Source organism: Pelodiscus sinensis, chromosome 7 (genome assembly GCF_052426305.1).
Source record: "Pelodiscus sinensis isolate ZL-2025 chromosome 7, ASM5242630v1, whole genome shotgun sequence".
NCBI lineage: Eukaryota > Metazoa > Chordata > Testudines > Trionychidae > Pelodiscus > Pelodiscus sinensis.
The window spans coordinates 48434163-48458231 of NC_143058.1; the positions used below are offsets into that span (position 1 = coordinate 48434163).

Below are 24069 nucleotides of genomic sequence, written 5' to 3' on the forward strand. Positions count from 1 at the left end.
TAGGAGGAGGGTCCTTTTTTTGCTAACACAATGAGGCCAGCACTTTGTTTGTTTTGGTGGAGTCTTTGCCCAGGGAGCCCAGCATGTATAGGGGGAGGAGGAGCGGAGAGGCTGCTTTTGTCTGCTGTTCGGCAGCCTGTTGCTCAGGGGAGGGGGCAGCCTGTTGCTGGCAGGGGGGAAGGGGGAGGCGTGCAGGATGCGAGGCTGCGGGGGGGGGGGCAGCGGGCGTGGGGAGGCACTTTTCCTCTGCCCGGCAGCTCTGGGGGATCCCTGTCCCTGTGGCCAGCTGCTGCAGGCAGAGGCCAGTTGGAGCCAGCCGAAGAGCAGGAGGAGGTGGATTCTAGGACCCAGGTGAGCGAGCCCCGGGGACGCTGCTGCGCTCCGGGAGCCCGGCATGTATAGGGGGAGGAGGGGCTGCTTTTGTCTGTTCGGCAGCCTGTTGCTCAGGGGAGGGGGCAGCCTGTTGCTGGCAGGGGGAGGCACTTTTCCTCTGCCCGGCAGCTCTGCGGGACCCCAGTCGGAGCCAGCCCGAGGAGGAGGAGGATCCTAGGACCCAGGTGAGCGAGCCCCGGGAATGCTGCTGTGCATGTGCCGGGAGTTGCCTCACCCCGTTCGTATCTAGGGATCCGACGTAAGTCGGATCCACGTAAGTCGGGGACTGCCTGTATTCCATTTGGCATAACAAGAAAAAGAATAGAAGAGTCTTCATCTTTCATAAAGGAATTCTTGATTAAAATTAGTTATTGAAAGAGAAAGCATGCCATCCAATATTAGTTTGTTCTACATTTAGGACAGCAAAAAAAAAAAGAACGAGAAAATATTATATTTGTTGAAAAGGTCAGTGCTACATTAATCTGTATTTATGGTACCATTTACAAAGCTACACTGATAGTATCATACTTGAATGTTGTATCTTTCACTGGTATCTTATTGCATCTTATCCACTTGTCGTGATCAGGATCGTATCTCTCAACCCAATAACCAGTGATTGGACTGCCGCCATCTTCATCTGGTTCGCACCATGTTAAGGTCACAGAATCCTTAGTGACTTCAGAAGGTGTGACACCTGTTGGAGGCCCTGGTGGATCTATACAAATTCATAAATATATATTTCAATATATAACCACTTTTGTACATTTATACATTTTCTGTAATAGTGCCCAGAAACTGAACATCAAATTAGTTAGCTTACCAAATGAATATTTAGCAATGATGGGGCTATGTACAGCCGGCTCCCCAACACCATACATGTTTTCAGCACTGACTCGGAAGATGTATTCTTTCTGAGAGATTAAGTTTGTCGCTTTGAAGTTTGTCCCCTTAATAGTTGATGACATCTTGTGCCAGACTTCACTGTCTGTAGCTCTTCTCTCAACAACATAGTTTGTGATTTTAGATCCGCCATCGTCTCGAGGAGGATTCCATGTCAGGAAACAGGATTCATTTGTAATATCTGATATATCAAATGCAGCGGGTGGTCCGGGCTTATCTATAGATGACACAGATGAATATTAATAACATCTCTGGTGCTTATATGGTTGGCTTCATTTATGTTGATTTAAAATAAATTTGATAAATATAATATACCTAAAACATTAACTTCAACAACAGCAGTAGCACGCCCACTGGAATTTACAGCTTCAATAATATAGGTGCCACTGTCACTTCTCTTGCTGTCTGCAATGATGACTGTGGAATGGTTGGGTTTGGTTTCAATCTTAATTCTATCGTCAGGTCTCAGAATTTTATCAGCCTTGGTCCAAGTAATTCGAGGCTCAGGCCTTCCTTTTACTGTAGCTGGTAGCTCAATTTTAGTTCCAGCTTTCACAGTCAGTCCAGCCAGAAGTTTCACATCTAGGAAAATTTCTGGGGCCTCTGATTCAAGAGAAAATCAAAATATTGTTATAAAAACAGTGTTATGAAGAATATTAGAAAAAATATAATGGATTTAATTCATTTATTTAAAGAATTACCCTTTGTATCCACAGCCTGGATCTCATCTGTTGGCTTGCTTGGTTTGCTTGCTCCATGTTTATTCAAAGCCTTAACCCGGTATGAGTACCATTCACCTTCTTTAAGTTTTGGTACTTCCATTCTGTCAGTTATAAAACCAATATTTAAAATGGCAAGAGCTGAATATTTTAGTTAATTAAAATGACATTCCCTCTGATTCTGGAACGTAAAATGCTTACTTTGTTTCAGCAACAGGCTCACCACAGGGCTCCCACTTGTCAGTACCACGTTGGCATTTTTCTACCAGATAACCCTTGATGCGTGATCCACCATCATACTTAGGTGGATCCCATGATAGGAAGATGCTTTTAGATGTTGGGTCTCTCCATTTAACATTCTCTGGTGGATCAGGCACCGCTATGAAAATGAAAGATATATAGGATCTTAGAAACCATTCTGAGAGACAGATTTTCCCCCCCGAATATTATATAAAAGCGAAGGCAATAAAATGGTAGAAACATAAAGATGAGTACTTACTTGTTGGTGCTGACATATTTATAGGTTCATCAATATATGCAGGCTCTCCTGGTCCACATTTATTACGTGCTGAAACTCTGAACAAATATTCTTTTCCTTGGATGAGATCGGGTACAGTGAAGTCTTGGTCAACAACATTATCCAGAACCTGAGAAAAAGAAATGCTCTAATTTATTTCTAGAATTCCTTCCCAAATAGCAAATGACCAAACTTCTGCAGTACAAATGGAAACAATTATAGGAAGTGACAACTAAGTGTAATCACAAAAACAAAACAAAAAACTTACTTTGGTCCATGTTTTCCGGCTTATATCACGTTTTTCAATAAGATAGCCAGTCACTGGACTTCCTCCATCATTTTCTGGTGGTTCCCATGTCAATTGCACTGTGTTCCTGCTCATGTCTATCACTTTTAGTTCTCTTGGTGCACTTGGGCGAGCTGGAAGTGACAGATATTGTGTTAATTTGTCCTTCCATCAATAATTTACCATGGTTTCTATGGCATCTATTTATTGCAAGATGTTGGCTACTTAAGACACTCCCCTGTGATAATACATGGTTTCTCATAGTATAACTATCTTAAGATTTTGCAAGATATTGATTAAAAGTTATTGTTATAATTTAAATACCCAAAAGGAGGCTTTTGCCTGCTTACCAATGACATTAACATCAATTTCTCCTGAAACGGATGACACAGGGTTTTCTAATTTCAAGGTATAAATGCCTTTGTCTGGACGTTCACTTGGAGAAATAATAAGTTCTGCAAAGGCTGCAGATGTCTCTATTTTCACACGATCACCCTTTTCTAAAATTTTGTCACCAACAGACCACGTTGCAGTTGGCACAGGGTAGCCTGTGATTGGAACACGGATCTTGAGTGGCTCTGGGACGATAACTTCCAGTCCATCTTTAAATGCACTTAAGTCCATTGTAGGTCCAACTGGAAAAGGGGAAAAATTGGATACTTTCAGACCTTTTTGATTTTTACGTTGTTGTTAATGATACTGCAGTTAGCAGGCTCTACCTGACTCCACTTCCAGCAGCCAGGTAGGAGCCATCTGGGCCCAGCAGCAGCAGCTAACTCCTGCCTTCTCTGTACTAGTGTGCTCTTTAGCATCCTTTAAGATAAACTTCCCAACTGCTACTGTTTAGTTAACTTCCATTAGTAGTTTAAATGTATTTTTAAAAGTTTTAGGCCTCGCTCGGTAAGTAGTTAATTTAAAGGCCATCTTCCTTTCTCAGGATTGCGGCTTATCCTGTTGTTCAACTGTACTGTAACCCTACAGCAGAGTTAGCCCACCTCCAGAGATGGTTGTAGCAAAGAATTGGCCGAGGATTTCACTGAGTCAGGCCTAACCTTTGGTACTCAGATATGTCTGATGAAGCACATTGCATAGTAGCATCCTGATTTTAGTACTGATAGCTGCCACTGGAATAGATGCAACTTTATGTCTTAACAGAATAACTATTAAAACTAAAAGAAAACAGCTTACCATATGTATCATCTGCAGTCAGTGGCCCAATAGCCTCAGCTGGATCTGATACACCAGCTGCATTTTCTGCAGAGACTCTGTAGTAATAACTGGCTCCTGGTTTCAGCCCAGTTACCTAAAAAGGAACAAATAACCATTTGCAAATTAAAAATCATATTAAATATTATGAACACATGCTGAATATTTCATTTGAGAAAGAACCACCTTACTTTATAAGTCAGATTAGGGACAAGTCTTGGGTTACAGCGGATCCAGTTGTCTGTTCCCTCTTCTCGCCTTTCAATAATATAACCCATTATTGGACTTCCTCCATCTTTCAGAGGAGGCTCCCATGTAAGCTGCACAGATGACTTAGTTTGGTCTGAATGACTGAGGTTAATGGGAGGACTTGGTTTTTCTGAAAGAAGTTGAAGAACTTAAATATTATCAACTGAAAAAGGAAATTTGGTGTTACTCTATATAAGTTGAACTATACGGTGCATTGATACCTAAATATTATTTAAAGCCTTCCTTATAGGCATATATATGTGTGTGTGTGTGTGTGTGTGTGTGTGTGTGTGTGTGTGTGTGTGTGTGTGTGTGTGTGTGTGTGTGTGTGTGTGTGTGTGTGTGTGTGTGTGTGTGAGTGAGAGAGATTCCTAATTTCAGAGCAGAATTATTTGGAAAATGCTCTGCTGTTGTTATTCTTAAGAGCTGATTATTTCACAGGGGTTCTCAAACTTTGTGATACCATGACCTGCTTCTATGTTGCTCGCGACTCCCTCTAAGTTGCTCGCAAGCCCCTACGGGGTCAGGACCCACAGTTTGAGAAATGCAGACTTACCAAATGATCACAAAATATTTCTGGTGTATTCAAAAAAGGAAAAATAGGAAGAGCTAACTGAGCTTACACTACATTCTCCTCACAAATTTAATCCACGCCTTGTCTTTCCCACATACACACTGTATGAATGATCATAATTTCTTTATATTATAAAACAGTCAGTACAGGTACTACCAGTACTTTCATACTCACCAATTGGATCCATAATTTTAACAGCTCGAGTAGCAGCACTTGGTTTACCAACTCCAATCTGATTTTGTGCTCTGATTCTGAAGTAGTATTCTTTGTTTTCCACAACATCGGTCATGGTAACACCTAATTCATGTGCTCCAGTGGTCATGGCAGGTTCCCACCTGATTGAACCTTTGTCACGCAATTCAACAATATAGCCAGTAATGGGAGAGCCTCCATCATATTCTGGTGGCTCCCAGGTAAGTGAAGCACCAAATCTGTTCACATCAATAACTTCTACATTCAGAGGAGGACCTGGAACATCTGTATGTTATTTTATTGAGGAAGGGAGAAAAACAATAATGTATGTTGGGAAGAAAGATACAGAAACTAACTAAAAACATTATTTTGAGGTTTTTTTATAATTGTGGCTTACCAAATTTGCTCTTTGCTTCAACAGGTGTGTCTGTTTCCACTGGTTCTCCAGTGCCCACTCTGTTTTTGGCCCTTACTCGGAAGAGGTACTCAACTCCTCCCCTCTGAAGTCCAGTAACTGTATATTCACAACTTTCAGCATGGTCAGTGGCCAAAATCCATGTTTTACGTTTGACATCACGTCTTTCTACGACATAGCCAATGATTTTGCTTCCACCATCACTTTCCGGTTCCTCCCAGGCCAGGCTAACCTCACCATCATATGTTTCAGTGACTTCTAAGTTTCTAACAGGACCAGGAACATCTGAAATTTATGTGAAAAGTATTTTTAGTATACCTCACCTTTGTTTTTACTTCGATCTACAAGAAAAGAGTAAGTGGAACGCTTATGAATAGTAGAGATTAGCTTATTCCTGTTGGAAACTAGGGTAAGCCCCTACCATTGCAAATGATGGCATTTTCTTTCTACATGTCCCAGATAGCTAAACTGCTATATTATAGCAATAGCTGCAAACAGACAAAAACCTAGAGCAGACAAGGTCTTAATAAATGAAGAGCTTACCAATTACATCTACATTGATGTGTGCTTCAGCTTTGCCATGTTTGTTTTGAAGTATAATCTTGTATCTTCCTTTATCTGATTTCTTTGCTTCAAAAATTTTGAAGGTAGTGCTATCAGCTGTTGTATCAACTGTTTGTGTGGGCAGGCTCTCCTCATCTTTTACCCACTCAGCTTCTGCTTTTGGGTAGGCATCATATGGAACAATCATGGTCAAAGGTTTCCCAACATCAACCACAAGGTTCTGGTCACCAGTCTTGATTCTTGGGGCAGCTAAAAAAGACCAGTGAGGCAAATGCGCATTTAATGTTTTCAAAACTATTTGATATACTTCTTGCTTACAGATTCTAACTCAGAAAAAGCAATGGGAGTGGCATATGAATTTGAAACAAACTATTAATATATTCATGGGGTTGCTGGCCACCTGCTCCTGCATTGAATTCAATGGAGACTTATTGCTGATTTTAATGGGCACAGGACCAAGACGTGGCTGAGTACAAGGGAGAAACTGTTCTGCCTATATCTGGCTTACCAAAACACAGAAATCACAGCAGATGCTCCCCAATATCGACTACAGAGGAATATTGCAGGAGGAGTTTAAAGGGCACAAAGCAAGATCTATGCATTTTTGCATGGCACCCTGAAATGCACAAAAGTAATAATAATAGCTAGTTCTCATACAGAATTTTTCTTTAGTGTGTCTCAAAACACTTTACAAGGCTGGAGAAATTGATACGGCTGTGAAATGACTTGCTCAAAGTCATCTAACAGACCAGTGACAAAGCCTAGAATAGAACCAGGGCTCGTGAGTCCCAGTACAGTTCTCTGTCCATTTGGCCATACTAAGCATGTGTGCAAAGAGGGAGAAAGGAGTTGCTATTGGACATTAACTCAATGCACTTTCATGATCTGATGCTGCAAATGGGCTCATGTGTAACTTTACTCAAGTGAGTAATCCCACTGAAATGACCTTTCTCTTTCCTTTGGGAAAAAAAGGTATATTTTTCATAAACAAATAGATACTTCAGTTTGGCAATTTCCTTTTTTGAATTAATTATAATTCCAGTGTTCATGGAGAAGTAGCTGACTGAGATTCCAGATAGTCTCCCCTTTTCTATACATTCTAATCCAACATTCTGAAAAGGTATATGAAATGTTACATAAACAACAGGTTGAATCTTTTTAGTCTGTCATTCTCTGGTCTGAGAACATCCATGGTCTGGCAAGATTTTAGTTAGCCAGATGTCTGCTTAACATGGGTGTGGCCAAGTTTCCAATGTTTCCATAAAGTTTGCTTACAGCCGCCAGTCCTGGCTCTCAGTGTTCTGTGCTGTTAGTTAGCTCTAATTTACCCCTACGTGTCTTGTAAGAGCCCAGTCAGCAGTGGGAGTGTTAGTAATGCTGAAAGACAACATTGACCTCCTGTGGTTCAGAAAATTCTCTGGTTCGGCACCAGTCAGATCCCGAGGGTGCCAGACTAGAGAGGTTCAACCTGTAGTGAAAATATCTTTATTCGCTAATCTCAGATTTTATAAGATAAATATGATGAAGGAGATGTCTTACCAGCCAATTCAAGTTTAGCTCTAGCTTCTTTATCTTTGGCAATAAATCTGTATTCGCCTTGGTCACGAGGCTTTATCTCGCACACCTGCAGTCTATGGACCTTTCCTTCACTCATCATCTGATGTTTGTCACCCTGGACTATAATCATGTTATTTCTTAACCACTTGACTTCCACGCCATCTTTATTTAACTCTGCCATGAAGATGACATCAGAGCCAGGAGCTTCATAAATATCTTGTGGTGGTCGGATGATCTCAATAGGGATTTCTGAAATAAACGCCCGTTAATTTGAATAATGTTTAATCTTTCTTCTGATTGCTAAGAACTGGCAGAAGCTCCTTTTTAATTTTGCACTTACCTTCAACAAAAAGTCTTGCCCTAGATTTCCTGTCATCTACGCCACAGGAATATTCACATTCATCCTCTAGTCTACAGTCTTTTATAATTAATCTGTGTAAATTTCCATCCTTCTCAAACAGATACCTTTATGGAGATAAGGGATAGTCAGTTAAAAAAGTGAATTAAAGCACAGAACAAATACCAAAATACATCAAATGTGTTTTGAAGTTTCATAAGAGAAATGTGATAAAATGTGCATACTTTTTGCCTTCTCTGATTTCTCGTCCATTTCTATACCATTTTACACTTGCTTTCTCTTTGGAAAGCTGGCAGGTAAAGACAGCATCATCAAATTCAGTGACAGTCTGGTCACGAAGGTGCTCAATGAAGTCTGCAGGTGCCTCTGTGATGATGAGCTCTGCAACAGATTTGTCTTGTCCAGCAGTGACAGTGTATTCACCTTCGTCTATAAACCCACAGTCTTTAATGATAAGCGAGTGTTTGTATTTGTCAACTTTGTACAGAATGCGTCTGTCAAGTGTAACTTCCTCGCCATTCTTTGTCCACTGAAGGGTTACATTGAGGCGATTGACTTTGCACCAGAATGTGACAGATTTCTTCTCCATTGTCTCAATATCTTCAAGAGGGACAACAATTTTGAGATCCTCCTCTGTTAAAACGAAAAAATTAAGTATGGTTCATTTGCATTCTTATTTAAATCAGCATTTGACATGATTAAATGTCTGTCATTTTAAAATGCAAGTTACTTACCATGTACTGTTAACGTAGCAGAGCTCTTGACATGTTCCCCTCTGGCATTTGATAGAGAGACTGTATAGGTGGCTTGATCTGCAAAGTGTGCATCTCTGATTCTGAGTGTGTAAACTAAATCCTTTTGGACCATGATAGATTTTGGACTGTCGAATATTGGCTCCTCATTTTTATACCATTTAGCTTTGGCACCTTCTGTATTAACCTCACAGTTAAAAACAAGTTCTTCTCCCTCTTTGATTACTTGATCTTTTAGTGGAGTTATAATCCTGAGTTTTTCTGAAATTGAGAAAAAAAATCACATCTTTCATCCTCTAAAAGAATAAAACAAAATATGCACAGACGCATTAGTAAAATGAACAAAGCTTACCAATCACTTTCAAGTGTGCTGTTGCTTTGATTCCACTAACCATGACAGAATACTTTCCTTCATCTTCTAAAATAGAGTCCTTAATGATGAGAAATCTCTTTTTGCCATCTGAAATGATGTCATACTTATCCCCAGCCTCAAGTTCCTTATTACCCCTCAGCCACTGTACTTCAAAGGTATCTTTGGATATTGAGCAGACAAATTCAGCTTTTTGTCCTTCCAGTACTTCAACATTTTGTGGTTTAGTAATAAATTCTGCTGCAAGTTCTGTAAAAATAAATGTTGAACAGATTTTTTTTCAGTATAAAGAAAGAAAGGAAAATTGCATATCTGTATCTATCTGATGTTTCTATGACAGTAATTCTCTTACCATGTACTTTGAGTTTTCCAGTTGAGCGAGTACTTGGAAGCCTACAGTTGTATTCTCCAGCGTCATCAAGACGGGCATTACGAATTATGAGAATTCTCTTTCGGCCATCAGCGATCTGTTCATATCTACCAACTTCTGGTAATTCTTTATCTCCTTTAAACCAAGTTACTTCAGCACCGGGCTTAGAGACTTCACAAATGAATTTCACAGTTTCAGTTTCATTTACTTCAATATTGGGAAGATTTTTGGTGAAAACAGCTTCTTCCTCTATATTAAGAAATTTAGAAACATTTGATTAAAATCATGATCAAGCTATTGTTTGCCTTTCATATTCAGTATATTTAAGAGTAGATTTAGTTTTACCTATAACTGTTAGGATGCCTGAAGTTCTAGCTGTTTTTGCTTCACATGCATATTCTGCTTCATCTTCAAATAAACATTTGTTGATCACAAGAATACGCTGGGCACCTTTGGAGATTATGTCATACTTTTTGCCTTTTCTTATTTCAACGCCATCCTTAAACCACCGTACCTATTATTAAAGAAAATTGATACCGTAACACTGTTATTAATTTTAATATGTTGCATCATCAGTCTTAGCATTGTGTTATTTTGTAATGATGCCAGATTGAGGTTGTTTAGATAGAAAAAACATGATATTACAGACCTTGACATTCGGGCGGGAAATTTCACATTCAAACCGAGCAATCTCTTTTTCTTTAACTTCAAGGTCAGTAAGGGGCTTTGTAAAGTCAACACGAAGAGCTATCAGAAAAAAATACATACGTATAAATATATATATACACACATACATACATATATATCTCAAAGCTGAGAATAATCATAGTTATGCAAATCATTATAGCTGATAGCATTATTAATAATAATATTAATAGCAACAAAGAGGTTAAATTATACAATGACTTACGTTCCACATTCAGGAAGCAGGAAGTCTTGAAATCCTTAGCATCACAGGTATATGTTCTAGCATCATCTAATGTGCAGCCATGAATAATGAGTTTTCTGACCCGACCCTCGGCAATGATATCATGCTTCTTTGTTTTGTGAATTTCCTGTCCATCCTTGAACCATTTCACCTTTGCATTCTCTCTGGATACTTCACACTCCAGTACGGCTGTGGCTTCTTCCTCTACTGTCTGGTCCTCAAGTGGTTTAGTAAATTCAACTGGAGGTTCTAAAAGAAGCACAGAAATTAAAGACAGAGAAGATCATAACTTTAGCCCAAATATCAATACAGGATTATTCAATACAATACATTCCTAGGTGCTCTGTCTAATCCACCTTTAAATTACTCTCATGTGATGGGCTCCTATAATTTCCATTGACACAATAATCCGCAAGACTAAAAGACTGTGCTGTTGGAAAGACCTTCACTATATTCATTTTAAATTTTCATGTCTTTAGTTTTAGTCTATTACAATTGTAAGCACACAGATGAGGATAAACAATTTTCTTGTATCCTTGTAAATCATTATCAAATCTTTATTTGTTTAGCTAAGCTGTATATATGTATTGTAATTTTAATCTTTTCTTATAAGTCATTCCCTTCAACCACTGCAATAGTTTTTGTGTCTGTTCTCTGAGTTTGCTTCAGTTTGCCAACTCTTTCCTAATATTGAGATAACTAGAAGTTTATGCAGTATTCTAGGTATGATCTATCCAGTTTAATATAGTGTTCATTTACTTCCTGCTGCATGAGGACTAATAATCACTAGACAGATATAATTATGATAACTGGCTTACCTTTTACAAAAAGATTTGCTTGTGTTTTGAAATCCTTAGCAGTCAATGACACTTCTCCAGCATCTGTTAACTTGACATCTCTAAGAGTAAGCGTGTGTACTCTTCCTTCAGCACGTGTGACAACCTAATTAAAGAAAAAATATTTTGTAAGTATCCATACTATATATATGATGATCTTCCACTCAATATCACTTATCTCAGTTATTATTATTTGGTTTTCATTATTGCTCATTTTGGTACATATTTTGGGCAATTTCCTCCTATCTATACATGATGTATCTAGTGTCAGAGTGGCAGCCGTGTTAGTCTGTAGCTTTATACACAGTGAGCAACTTATCTGATGAAGTGGGTTTTACCCATGAAAGCTCATGATATAATATATTTGTTAGTCTCTAAGGTGCCACAGGACTGCTCGTTGTTTTTATGATGTATCCAGATTACTCCCAAGATTTTTGAGTTATAGATAGACAGACAGACAGATTTTCCTCTTATCTACACCGGCACTGGTATTTAGTTTCTCTCACATGTTCAAATGATAGGAAGTATATGTCAAAATCTAAAGAAATTACATCACATAGCTAATAATTTTAAAAGTATATGTCCATTTTCACACACAGTGTGTGTGTTTAAAATAGATTAATGACCTAATTGGGAATAAAGAAATCAATATATTTATTTTCCTTTGTGTTTACTTGAGACCAAGTTTATTTTGATTTGGTGCTTATAAATGCTAAAGTAAATATGGGCAGTGATGATAGATTTATCGTGGAAAGTGGGTATTCTTTGTGACTATGTCTGAAGTAAGAGCGATAGGAGAAGCAAGAACTGAAACTCTTCTTATAAGCACATTTTATGCACCGTAAAACATTACAGTTACATTTTTGTAACTAAGGACCCGTCGTGAAGAGAGTGCTCTATGATGGTCCAATTCTGTATCTGCTCTTGAATTATTTGTTATAGCACACTACTCTTAGCTCTTCCTGTACTCTAGGAGTGGATCCAGCAGCATTATAACCACACAAAAGGGTCCACTGACAGAGTGAGGTTCATGAAGTATCTCCTAAAGAATTAGTTTTAATTATATGTAGGAAAGTATAAAGTCAAACCACACAGTGGTAAAGTGAAGGCAAACTGGAAGTCTAAATTGAGAAGGAAAACAGAGGAGATGGAGTCATTTCTGAGCATACTCATTACATTCCTCCCAAAAATTTATATGCTTGAAACATTTAGCTGAAAGAAGTTCAAATGAAGTAATAAATTGGCTTGACCAAGAGAGTTTAAGATAAAGAATAGTCGAACCTCAAATCCAATTTTCTTGTAAAGTCATCTTGACTCATGGAAACAATGTAACAGTGTTTAAAGAGATTATTGTGGAATAAGTGGTTCATAACACATTAACATGCAGTGCCTGAACATATATTCCTGAGTAACCAAATCTTTTGCTGAAGCCCATAGGGAAAATCAGAATTAAGGTATGAAATCTCACTAAGTAGTTGAAATGAGTCATATGGTGACCCAAATGGAGAATCAGATGACATCCATGAATGTTTAATACTGAAGCATCAGTATCTCCTACTATATTATGTAAGTCAGTAATAATGATTAATCTACTTCATTGAATAACAGCCTTGCACATTTTGATTTCAATATTTGAAAGTCAATTTTATCTTGGTTTATTAAATCTGTAATTGGCAGAATTTCAATACTGTTCGCAGACTTTTAAGTATATCAATAAGAATTACAATTCTAACTAAACTAAGTAAAACCCAGGAAGATCTCACTCAAAACAAGACTCTTTTTTCAATACATGAAAAAGCTACCGTAAAAATTTAAACTTCAATTTGCATTAAAGAAGCACTACCAGCATTCCTACAAATACTGAAATTTCATTAACTTGTATAATTCCTTGCATATTTACTTGTGCTTTTCTATAGAGCTGCTCTGTTTAATTAGAGATCTGAAGTTGCAACACTTAAAAATAAGTATTTGAAAAAAGAATGTATCTGAATAAGTGCATCTTAAACATCATAACATGTATTTTATATTTTTATCATACATTTGCTGCTGTTGGCAAACTTCAAATATTCAATTAACTACATTCCAGGCAGCTCAAATCTCAGAGCTAAGAGCCAGCACTTGAAGAAGGGTTAAAAATAGCTAGTGAGAAATGCTTGTCAAGCAAACCTGTCTAGAAAATTATCTGGAAAGCCTGGTCAAATTCCTGAAATGGAATTTCAATCGTCTTAATCCCCATATATGCAGAACTGGACCACAGCTCTGCATTCAGAGGAAAGAATCAGGAACTTCATTTATTCATAAAACTCATTCAAACTGCAACACACCTTAGGGGGAACCATTTCATATACCTTGTGGCTGTGATTCCCAACAATTCAGGAACAAAAAGCTCTACTTTTGTGGCTAATATTCTGAGACCTTTTAACTTTTCTTTGTATAATAAGTACACATGCTATTTCAGATCTGCTTTATTTACAGAAAAATGCAAATGTATGTGTAAGTCAGAACTCTCTATAACCAAAAATAGCAGCACATTCCTGTGTCTTCGTGCTTCTACTGCTGGGAAGAGGGAGATAAGACATAAAGGAGAGAGGGGAGGGAAGGAGAGGAAAAGAAGAAAGGGGAAACTTAGGAGTGGAAGAAAGCCGGTGGCAAGAAGTTTCTTTACCTTATCATTGGGTTCCAGTTTCTGTCCATGCAAGAACCACTCCACTGTGATTCCCTCATAGGAGAGCTCACACTCAAAAGTGGCTGTTTCACCAGCTGTCACTGTTACATCCTTGAGTGGCCTGAGCAGACCAATTACTCGTGCTTGTTGAGGGGGAGAAATCATCTTCACATTAGTCACTTCCATCAAGAAAAGGCTGCTGTCCTACCCACTAATCTCTATGGTGGCTTCTCCCAAGAGAGAGAGACATGGCAATGCAAAGCTATTTAAATTCCTTAACTAGAGGGGGGCCACTTGGGGCTTTTAAGGGGGAGGGTTGGGCACTGGAGATTCCCTATTTGCAGAGCCTGTTTCTTCAAAATGAACAAGGTCAGCAGGAATGTTGCAGTGCATCTGTCTCCCTGCCAAGTCCTGCAGGCCTCTTGCTAGATAAGGCATGAGCCTTTCGAAATTGCAAGTGCTAGGATTGGAGGGAGAGACAAGTGATCTCCAACCATGTGATCTGCCCCGTCCATTAAGCTCTTCATTTTTTCCACAAATGTTCAGTTGTGATACTTCAGTTCCATAACAACTGATGATGCAAGACTACCCAGGAGCCTTGAAGTCAATGTCCTTTTTCTCATGCTCCAATAAGCAGTAATTATAAACATTATTTTAAAAAATCTTAAACTAACAGGGATCAAGTTCATTGGTGTCTCTAGAACATTAGAACCACTCTGACTTCAAGGAGTGAATGTGGGTGTCGTACAGTTTAGTAATTTACCAACCCATTCCAAACAACTGTCTGTGGGACGTAATGAATTAGCTACTTTAATTTGAATTTAGTTCTTGTTTTAAAGACTTAGCATTAACTGTATCGATCATTCATTTACTGGTAATATACAGGCAGTCCCCGGGTTACATACAAGATAGGGACTGTAGGTTTGTTCTTAAGTTGAATTTGTATGTAAGTCGGAACTGGTACATATTGTAGGGGAAACTCTAGCCAAACATTTCTCCAGAGTTCAGTTTTATTCTCCCACACCTCACTTCCCTCAGTCCTTTATTCTCAAGCTGAGGTGTCTGCTGAGAAAAGCCGCTCTGCGTCTCCCTGGTCTGGTGGGGGTGGGGGGGCGCTAGTTTCGCGTCTCCCTGGTCTGCTGGGGGGAAGCAGCTAGTGCAGGGTTGCCTCACCCCGTTTGTAAGTAGGGATTCGATGTAAGTCGGATTCATGTAACCCGGGGACTGCCTGTACTTACGTTTCACTCGAAGGTGAGCACTGGATTTGGCATTTGCTGCTTGGAAATCCACTCCACCAGCTTGGTCCAAACGTACATTGTACAATACGAGAAAGTGCTTTTTGCCTTCCTCCTTAATTTCACACTCCTTCAGGAAGAAAAACAAACCAACAAACAAGAAGTATAGAACTAGTAAGTTGTGTTTATAGAATTTTTGTGGACACGCAAAAGATATCTCTAAAACACTCACCTAGGGAATATTTTTCAGAGATATATATAGCCTTGCTAAGAACTTTCTATATTATTTCTAAAACATCTATAATGTCTAGTCAAGATATATTTTTGAAATCTGAACTGCTAATAAACTGACCAATATAGCCCACAATAGAAAAGAGGTGCTTGCTCATAAATTTGTTAGTCTCTAAGGTGCCACGGGACTGCTCGTTGTTCATAAATCAACATTAGGGCTATTTCTGTTAACTCTACTGAAGATATAAATTGATTCAAGAACAATGCACTGATATAGTGGGATGCTGGGAAGAACCTAGCTATACTGAAGAAACTGGATTATACACTAGGACTAGCAGGTTTCTGACAATGCTAATGAACATATCAATAGTCTCATTACTAAAGATAATTCTCATTTCTCTCTTTCACACACACAAAAATGCAAATATTGTATGTTTCCTATTGCTTATTATTTACATCAGGACTGTGTCAGTGTTGTCAGTCTTAGGTGACCTCTTAGTATTTGGCTGCACAATACTGGTAGTGAGTCTCTCAATATTTAGTGCTTTTAAACCAGCAAGAGTCATGCAAATATGAAAGACTCTTTGCCTCAGTTTTGTTTTAACAAAGTAAGATTCTAGCCCTCGTGGCTGTGAAGAAAAATTAAAAAAAATGTGAATCAACTGCACTAAAATCTCAAAAGTTAGAATGCAAGTTAAAAGATCTGAACTATATTTCTGTATCCCAGGGTTGTTATGAGTCTCTAGTCACACAGAAGTCTGAGCTTGATCAGCATTATGCTTACAGGCGATTGGTTCAGAGTTTCTCCTTTTAGTTTCCAGCTGGCATGGACATCTTCCTCAGAGATTTCAGTATCAAAGCGGGCAGTCTCTGTCTCAATTACCTCCACACTGTACAGGTGGCGCACAATCTTAATATCCCGCTCTGAGGGGTGAGAAAAATAAGGGAACATTTGATGTCACTAGCCTCCAAAAGAAATTCAAAAGAAGAGCACCAGAGAGGCACTGACAAAACCACCCTACCTTCAATGTTGAGTTTGGCAGAGGTTTGGTCAGTACCACAATCACAGGTGTATGATCCAATGTCTTTCTTCAATGCCTTCTTGAGGATTAGGATTCTCTTTTTGCCATCAGCCTTGATGACAACATTTTTTGATGGAATTATTTCTTTGCCATCTTTCATCCATTTCACAGGAGCATCTGCTTTGCTAATTTCACATTGTAAAATCACTTCATCTTTCTCTACTGCAGTGTAATCCTGAAGCTTTGCAGTGAAGTAAGGATCTCCCTCTTCAAGTACAAGTTGAGATAAGATATGACAGTTTCAATTGTTTTACAAGCACAATTAATCCTTTTTATAAAAGTTTGTACCATCTAAGGCCATGCAGTATACATAAGGCATATTCGTAAAGCTTTTTATTCTTGTCAAGTGCCTGAGTAGAGGAATGATAAGATTTATAATGTGGCTATTTTTCTGACTATTCCTACGTTTTGATCTATATATATGCTGGATGTGGTGGATTGATTACAAAAGCCAGCAAAAACCAATTAGTACAGCTAATCAAAAATAGCACAGGAAGACATATATTCAGAGTAATAAGTGCTAATTTCACTGGAAAATATTGTGCTGGCTCTCCAAAGAATATGTAATTTTTTACCATGCTTCACAGCTCCAAAGCTCTGTACATTTAATAATTAACAAATCCTTACAACAGTTCTGGGAAGTTTAAAAATAATAATTATTATCTTTATAACCATAGAAATGAAGACACAAAGAGATTTAGTGACTTGTCAAGAGCACATAGTGAATTTGTGACAGAGCAGGGATCTGTCAACAAAACTTTCTGATTCCCCACAGTCTGCTCTTTTTATAGGAATATATATAATAGCCACCAGGTAAGTTCACAAGGAATAAAAATAGAGTACACTTACCAACAACTGTAAGCTTAGCTTCAGAGGATTTGTTCATAGCTTCCACTCTGATCTGAGAAGTGTCATCAATGGAGAGATCTTTAATTGTGAGTGTATGGAATTTGCCATCATCTTTCATTGAAATCACCTTACTGGTATGTAGTCGTTGGTCATTCTTGAACCATGCAACAGGGATATTATCATGGGACAGTTCTACAGTAAACTCTGCAGTCTCACGCTCCTTGGCCGTTACATCCTTGAGAGGAGTAATGAATTTCAGACGAATGCCTAAACAAACAAGGTGTCTCATTAATGATTATGTTTATGTAAAAAACAATTAAGAGACAACTCTCACGTGTATTACCCACATAAGCATCAAGTCAAACGAACCTTCAATGATCAGCTTGGCACTTGTTCTTTTATCTTCAGCTTCAAACATATATTTAGCTTCATCCTCAAAAGCAACTGTCTTAATTACCAGGGCATGCCTGGTGCCCTCTGAGATAATTTCAAACTTCTCGTCACCAGTGATCTCTTGTGTTCCTTTCAACCAACGGAAAGTCTTTGGTTCCCTAGACACCTCACATTCAAATCTGGCCTCATCTTTCTCAAAGACCTTGACATCACTGAGTGGAGTGATAAAGATGAGAGGTAGTTCTGAAATTTGAGAAGATCATTACAAGTTCAGAGATGCACTTCTGCTGTCTTTTTTATTGGTAAATTTAATAAGGAAGTTTCATGTGCACTGAGAATGTTGCCACTTTACCTTTCACTTTCAGATTAGCTGCGCTTTTGGCATTTGCAGCCTGAAAGGACACTTCTCCAGTCATATCCAGTTTGCAATTATAAAGGATAAGAACATGTTTCTTCCCATCTTCAATTATTTCACAGTTCTGGTTAGAAAGAGGAAATAAATATATTTTTTCTTAGCCATTATCTGCCACATATTATTATGAGGAATTTTGATTTTCAAATGTACATGGTGAATTAAAAATAATGAAAGAGCCTTACAGGTGAAGGTGCTAAAGTTTCTCCTTTTAACTTCCAGATAGGGTGAACATCAGGCTCAGAGATTTCAACCTCAAAACGAGCTGTTTCACCAACAAATACCTCCACTCCATAAAGGGGACGCTCCACTTTTATTATACGAGCTGGAAGCACAAAAACATGTGTCAACTTTACTGCATTAAACTATTTGTTTCGGGTTTTCAGCTGGGGTCCAGTAAGAAAGGAATGGCTACTTACGCTCAATGTTAACATTAGCTTTTGTCTTGTCAGTTCCACAGTCACACTCATAGTTGCCTTTATCACCATCTTCAATTTTTTTGATTTTTAGGATCCGGCGCAGGCCCTCAGTCTTTATGGAAATTCTCTTGGAAGCTGTTAGCTCTTGGCCATCTTTGTACCATTTTACCGGCACATCTTTGCTAAGTTCGCATTCCAGGATAACATCATCTTTCTCTATTGCAGAATAGTCTTGTAATTTCACAGTGAAGTATGGATCGGCCTCTAGAAATGGCATGTTGGTTGTGAAAGTTAGTAAACTTCCAGTCAATGTATGGCTGCAGCATAAAATTGACCTTTTAATAAACTATATCTACCAATGGGACATTATGTAGGTACCTCATGACCTGTGGCCCAATTTTTATGAATGGGATTTGAATTAATTTGTTTGAATTCTTTTAAGAATTGCCTTTGGAGAATCTTTTATTTTAACTGTTTTTAAACTTTTTTAAAAAATATTTTGTAAATGAAACACCATTTTAAACTGTGTACTGCCTTAACTCTCTTTACAGTTAGGTGTGTGTCTATGTAAAAGTGTGAATATGTGAGAGTGTGTGTAAAGGAATCAGTCACTGAAGTCAGCCTGTCTGGAGACCAGCTGCCAGCACCCCCTTGACAGCTGAAGAATAATGGAAGTGAGCCCTGCAAAAGAACGCACCCAAGAAAAAGAAAAAGTAAACCTCCAAGAAAAAAGGATTAAAATTCCATCTGTTGTTAACTGATGATGACTCATGGTGATACACTGTCCTGGGACAGCACCAGATCTATGAACTAAAACATATAAAAACCATGGGTGCAAAACTATAGAATTGGGTCTTGTCTTGTCAACATCAGAGCATCAATCCAGACCGACAGAAGCCTGGCTCCTCACTTCCCCTCCTCCATCTAATTCACCTGGCCAGTGAGTTAAGGGGAGCAACAAATTGGTAACTAAGCAACAAGACAGTGCATGTGTGTGTATGAGTACATTAGTATAGTATTTTATATACATATAATACAATAATGATGTATTATCAGTAAATGTGGCGTTTTGCCATATCCACCTCAAGAAGATCCCATGCAGTTCTTTAAAGTACATCAACATATATTTGAAGGCACATAGAAAAGTAAAAAAAAATTGAAATGTTTCGTCACTATTCCTTTAAGAAATTGTTTATATTAAGTGGTAATAATACTTTACCTAAGACTCGGAGCTTTGCACTGGTGTGCAAGCCCTTGACTTCAGCCTTTATCTCAGAGATATCATCCAGAGTTACTTCTCTCATTTCTAATTTGTGAATCTTGCCTTCTGCATGAATCAGAACCGTTCTGCTTGTGTGGAGTTTTTTGTCATTTTTGAACCAGCTCACTAGCATATTTTCATGAGAAAGCTCGAACTCAAAGTGAGCCGTTTCCCCTTCTTTTACTGTTTGATCTTTTAGAGGTGTGAGGAACTTCAACCTGATACCTATAATTAAATATTGCTAGTCAGTACATTAAAATTGTTAGTGAAATTCTAGAATGTGCTCTTTAGTAATCTACACATAGTCTCTGCTTATAATGAGATACTTGCCTTCTACAAACAATCTTGCTGTGCTCTTCTTCCCTTCCACTTCAGCAGTGTATTCTCCTTCATCATCAAACTGTGAATCATTGACTACAAGGATGTGTTTCTTTCCATCTGCAATGATGTCAAATTTGTCTCCAACTTTGATGATGTCAGTGCCCTTAGACCATATAACGTTGGCTTCCCGAGTGAGGACACATTCAAACCGAGCCTGACGTTTCTCAGGAACAGTGACATCTTTCAGAGGCACAGCAAAGTCAAGTTCGATTTCTAGAAACAAAACAGAGTTAATTGTTTTCAAGCACTCAGTGTGAACTTGGACTAACTGACACTCCATTTTATTTGCTAGAATAGTGTACCTTTCACTGTCAGGATGGCTGTAGTGAGCGCATTGAGTGCCTGGTAGAGAACTTCACCAGCCTGTTCCAACTTGACTTTGTGCAAGGTTAGGAAGCGTTTTCCTCCTTCAGATTTGATTTCACAAGTCTGGAGAAATTACACATTTTTAGAAAGGAAACTGGTATGCTAAATACACAATTTTGGACTGTGTTGATAAAAAAGAAAAAACACCATAAAAGAAATAAACACTGCAAATCTTGTTTTACACACAGGGAGCAACAAAATTGCTACCAAATCAAAATAATTTTATTTTAAAAGAATTTTTAAAAAATAAAATAAAATATATTTCCTTAATACTCAGCTCCTAGTTTAACTTAGGCACTATAACAGCAATTTACAAGGGTCTGGGAATTTTTGGTATGATGTAAGTCTCTGAAAATGATTTTATGTTATTTGTTGTGAAACATAGTTCCTTGTGGAAGGCCACAGTTTCACTCACCATAAAACTCAACCTCTCTAATACCTGAGCTGGAGCACTGAATGACTGCAAAGACACACTAGTACATCAAAATATGACAATATGAACAACATAAATGTTTGACGAACATGCTCATGATGGTCTCATTTTAAATGAAATGCATTTTTAAATGTGAGGCTGCTTACAGGTGAGGGCCTCAGGATTTCTCCTTTCAGTTTCCATTCTCCAGGAATATCTTCTTCAGAAATTTCCGTGTCAAAGCTTGCTGTTTCTTTCTCATAAACTGTAACATCTTCCAGTGGTTTAAGTAGCTCGACCTCACGCTCTGAAATGCACAAATGCAATCAACAAAAGTTCTGGTACAACTTTATAGCTGTTAAATTTTGATTCTTGATTTTAAAGGATTGAAAATACTGGCACATACAATAATTACATATAATATACATAAAACATTCCTTACCACCAAGGGTCAGTTTAGCTGCATATCTGCGACCTTCAATTTCTATCGCATATTCACCAATATCTTCAGGTGTAGCATTCTTAACTTTGAGGTGAATGAGATTTCCTTCTTTCACAATCTCTGTCTTATCAGTTGGTTCAGTTGGAATTTCCTCATCTCCCTTGTACCATTTAAAATTTGGTGTATCCTTGACCATATTGCAAACAAACGTAGCTGTACCCTTTGGTTTCACATGCTGGTCCCTTATAGGTTTCACCAACCAGTCTCGTATCACTTCTGCATGAAAAAAGTTAAATACATTAAAGTTTAAATAAAAATTAGGGGTCCATAGACTATTAATACTTATAACTAGCTTCATAAATGACTGAAATTAGTTAAATTGCCAGTTTATATTGGTTTATAACCTGAAATAAGCACATGTGGTTTACAGGAATTGATTCTCCCTCACTGGGATAACAGAAGTTGTCATATGCAACAAAAGCAGACTATTTCCCAAAGACTTGTTTGCAGTTTATGGATATCAGGTAGGTAGGCTAGCCAAAAAATCCAAAACCCCTGTAATAAATCACAGCAACCTAATGAGGAGCTGAGGGCTATCCATATAGTTGCCAAAATTACCACTAATAGCATAAGAAGTCTTTCAAATGGGAGTCCACTTCCAACAATTTTTATGAAATCTGGATAATGATACCATGGAATTTCAAGCAATACTCCCCACTGAGTCTGGCTGGGAGTTCCACATGAGGATCAGTATAATCCTAATCCTATAAAATGGTAATTCTGATTCATCTCCCTTTGCATAGCAACTTTTCTGATAACTTCTGTGGGACTTAAGCCTTAAAATACCAAGTGCCAGTATTTCAAAATATATTAAACAAAGTTGAAGAATAATGAACCCATTACCAAAGGGAAAAAAATAGTGACTTTCATGCTCTTTTTCAGATACTAATTGAGTACAACTGTCCTAATTTTGAAGTTCTATGCACACAAATTCAAAGGAGAGAATTTAGAGTTTGTCTTTGTATGCTTACCTATTACTTGAACAACAGAGTCGCATTTGAGGTCAGTGTTGTCCACTGTCACCGTGTAAGTGCCAGCATCAGCGTCATCTGCATCCATGATGGTAAGGGCACGTTGCAAACCAATAATACCCAGCGCATACTTTCCGGGCTTGTCTACTACGATCTTCCCATCCTTCCTCCATACCACATCTCTCTCTTTGTTCAGCTCACAGCTTAGATAAAATGGCTGCCCTTTGACCACTGTGACTTGTTCCTCAAGTGTTTTCACAAAACGCACTGGTATTTCTGGGAAAAGAAGGAAACTTATTTTGATGCATTTTTTATTTTTATTCAGTGTAGAAGTACACTGCATATAGAATGAAAATATGAAACGATCAATGAAAATCAGGACAATTACTGAAAACTCGCAATACACAAACATATTTAAAGGTGTAAATTATAGCTAGTCTTTACAAGTTTGTTGAAGAATGTGAAGCTTAGTCAGGGTGCAAGGAAATACCTTCAACAATGAGTTTAGCTGTGGAGGTCTTTTCTTTGTTTCCCAAACGTAGCACACAAGTGTACTCGCCAGCATCTGAAAGCTGGACATCAATAATATGCAGCTTCCTGTCTTTGCCATCTGCAATAAACCTGTGCTTTGGGCTCTCTCGGATGTTATTTCCATCTTTCATCCAGCTGGTAATTGCAGTAGAGGGAGAGATAAGGACCTCAAAGATCGCAGAAGAACCAACAGATTCAGCTTCTTCCAGTACTATGTCTTTCATTTCCTTTACAAACTTCAGTGGCACAGCTTTAAGTTGGTAGGTGAATGGTGGCTCTTCAGGAGGTTTCTCACCACCACTGCCTGGCCTTAGTTTTTTCCTATCCAGATCTGCAGGGGATGGTGTCTTCTTGGCTGTAAATCAGAGGTAGAGGTGAATAAACAGATCCCAATTTAGAGTTTTGCTTGTATGCATGCCATGGAAGCTGGGCTAGCTGAGATTCATGAACCAGATGCGTAGTTACCAGTTTGACAAAATCAGCAGTGATGCAATTTGAGCACAAAAGCTGAACAGTCAAGCCTACATTAAGTCGTCCACAAGTCTATCTGGACTATGTTAAAAGCTGGGGTCCCAGGCAGTTCTTCATGCTCAAAAGTTCAACTGGGTCAAAGCATCCATTTACTTCTATTATGTCTAAAAAAACCCATACTGAGATTTGATATGCCCTTCTTCACAGCTTTCCTCTGACTACAATGTATTCATCGTTAAGCTTAATTTGCTTTATCCAGAATGAGGCAGAACATAGTCAGAATTATAAGTAAATCAGAATCACAAGTTTACTTAGTTAATCTGAATGGCAAAATTTTAGAGAGATTTTATTTAAAGTTTGATATTAAGCTCTGTTCTACATTTGTCCATCTGTTGAGTCTAATATGCCAAAATAAGCAAGGTTACATTTTACATCCTCTATTAGTGGCTGAATCAGATGGATTTTTAAAAAGAGGAGGATTTCATTAAAAATGTGACTTTAGAAATAGGAACAGCCATTCCTTTTTAACAAATATTGTCTTGGCAAAAAGAGAGAGAAAGACAGCTTATATGAAACTTTCTAAAATTCTTGTCATTCTAAGTCAAATTGGGGACGTCTGCTGTCTAGTCTTTTTCACCAGAGAAAACTGAAGAGCATTCATTATAATTAGGATTTTATACATGCAAATTCACACTGTTTGTATTTTATGATAATTTAACTTAC

The 24069-nt window shown here is 38.2% G+C and overlaps 1 protein-coding gene across 50 annotated transcripts in view; it reads right to left on the bottom strand.

Annotated features, from left to right (window-relative positions):
- TTN (titin) overlaps window positions 1–24069 on the bottom strand; it is a 323995-nt gene that overhangs the window by 88932 nt on the left and 210994 nt on the right. For all 50 annotated transcript variants that reach the window (XM_089779942.1, XM_089779940.1, XM_089779930.1 and 47 more), the window contains 39 exons: window positions 22835–23230; window positions 22345–22620; window positions 21314–21589; window positions 21039–21178; window positions 20396–20522; window positions 20043–20306; window positions 19671–19937; window positions 18452–18715; window positions 18218–18357; window positions 17973–18099; window positions 17597–17863; window positions 17228–17494; window positions 16319–16585; window positions 16081–16220; window positions 15069–15195; window positions 13831–13973; window positions 11148–11271; window positions 10312–10578; window positions 10051–10148; window positions 9747–9915; window positions 9384–9650; window positions 9014–9280; window positions 8644–8922; window positions 8134–8542; window positions 7892–8016; window positions 7534–7800; window positions 5974–6243; window positions 5413–5715; window positions 4998–5300; window positions 4192–4379; window positions 3983–4097; window positions 3145–3429; window positions 2777–2928; window positions 2491–2638; window positions 2193–2370; window positions 1974–2095; window positions 1588–1875; window positions 1193–1489; window positions 901–1087 (listed from right to left, as the gene is read on the bottom strand). In XM_089779942.1, coding sequence (XP_089636068.1) covers window positions 901–1087; window positions 1193–1489; window positions 1588–1875; window positions 1974–2095; window positions 2193–2370; window positions 2491–2638; window positions 2777–2928; window positions 3145–3429; window positions 3983–4097; window positions 4192–4379; window positions 4998–5300; window positions 5413–5715; window positions 5974–6243; window positions 7534–7800; window positions 7892–8016; window positions 8134–8542; window positions 8644–8922; window positions 9014–9280; window positions 9384–9650; window positions 9747–9915; window positions 10051–10148; window positions 10312–10578; window positions 11148–11271; window positions 13831–13973; window positions 15069–15195; window positions 16081–16220; window positions 16319–16585; window positions 17228–17494; window positions 17597–17863; window positions 17973–18099; window positions 18218–18357; window positions 18452–18715; window positions 19671–19937; window positions 20043–20306; window positions 20396–20522; window positions 21039–21178; window positions 21314–21589; window positions 22345–22620; window positions 22835–23230 — 8596 coding nt within the window. The remainder of the gene's footprint in view (window positions 1–900; window positions 1088–1192; window positions 1490–1587; window positions 1876–1973; window positions 2096–2192; window positions 2371–2490; window positions 2639–2776; window positions 2929–3144; window positions 3430–3982; window positions 4098–4191; window positions 4380–4997; window positions 5301–5412; window positions 5716–5973; window positions 6244–7533; window positions 7801–7891; window positions 8017–8133; window positions 8543–8643; window positions 8923–9013; window positions 9281–9383; window positions 9651–9746; window positions 9916–10050; window positions 10149–10311; window positions 10579–11147; window positions 11272–13830; window positions 13974–15068; window positions 15196–16080; window positions 16221–16318; window positions 16586–17227; window positions 17495–17596; window positions 17864–17972; window positions 18100–18217; window positions 18358–18451; window positions 18716–19670; window positions 19938–20042; window positions 20307–20395; window positions 20523–21038; window positions 21179–21313; window positions 21590–22344; window positions 22621–22834; window positions 23231–24069) is intronic.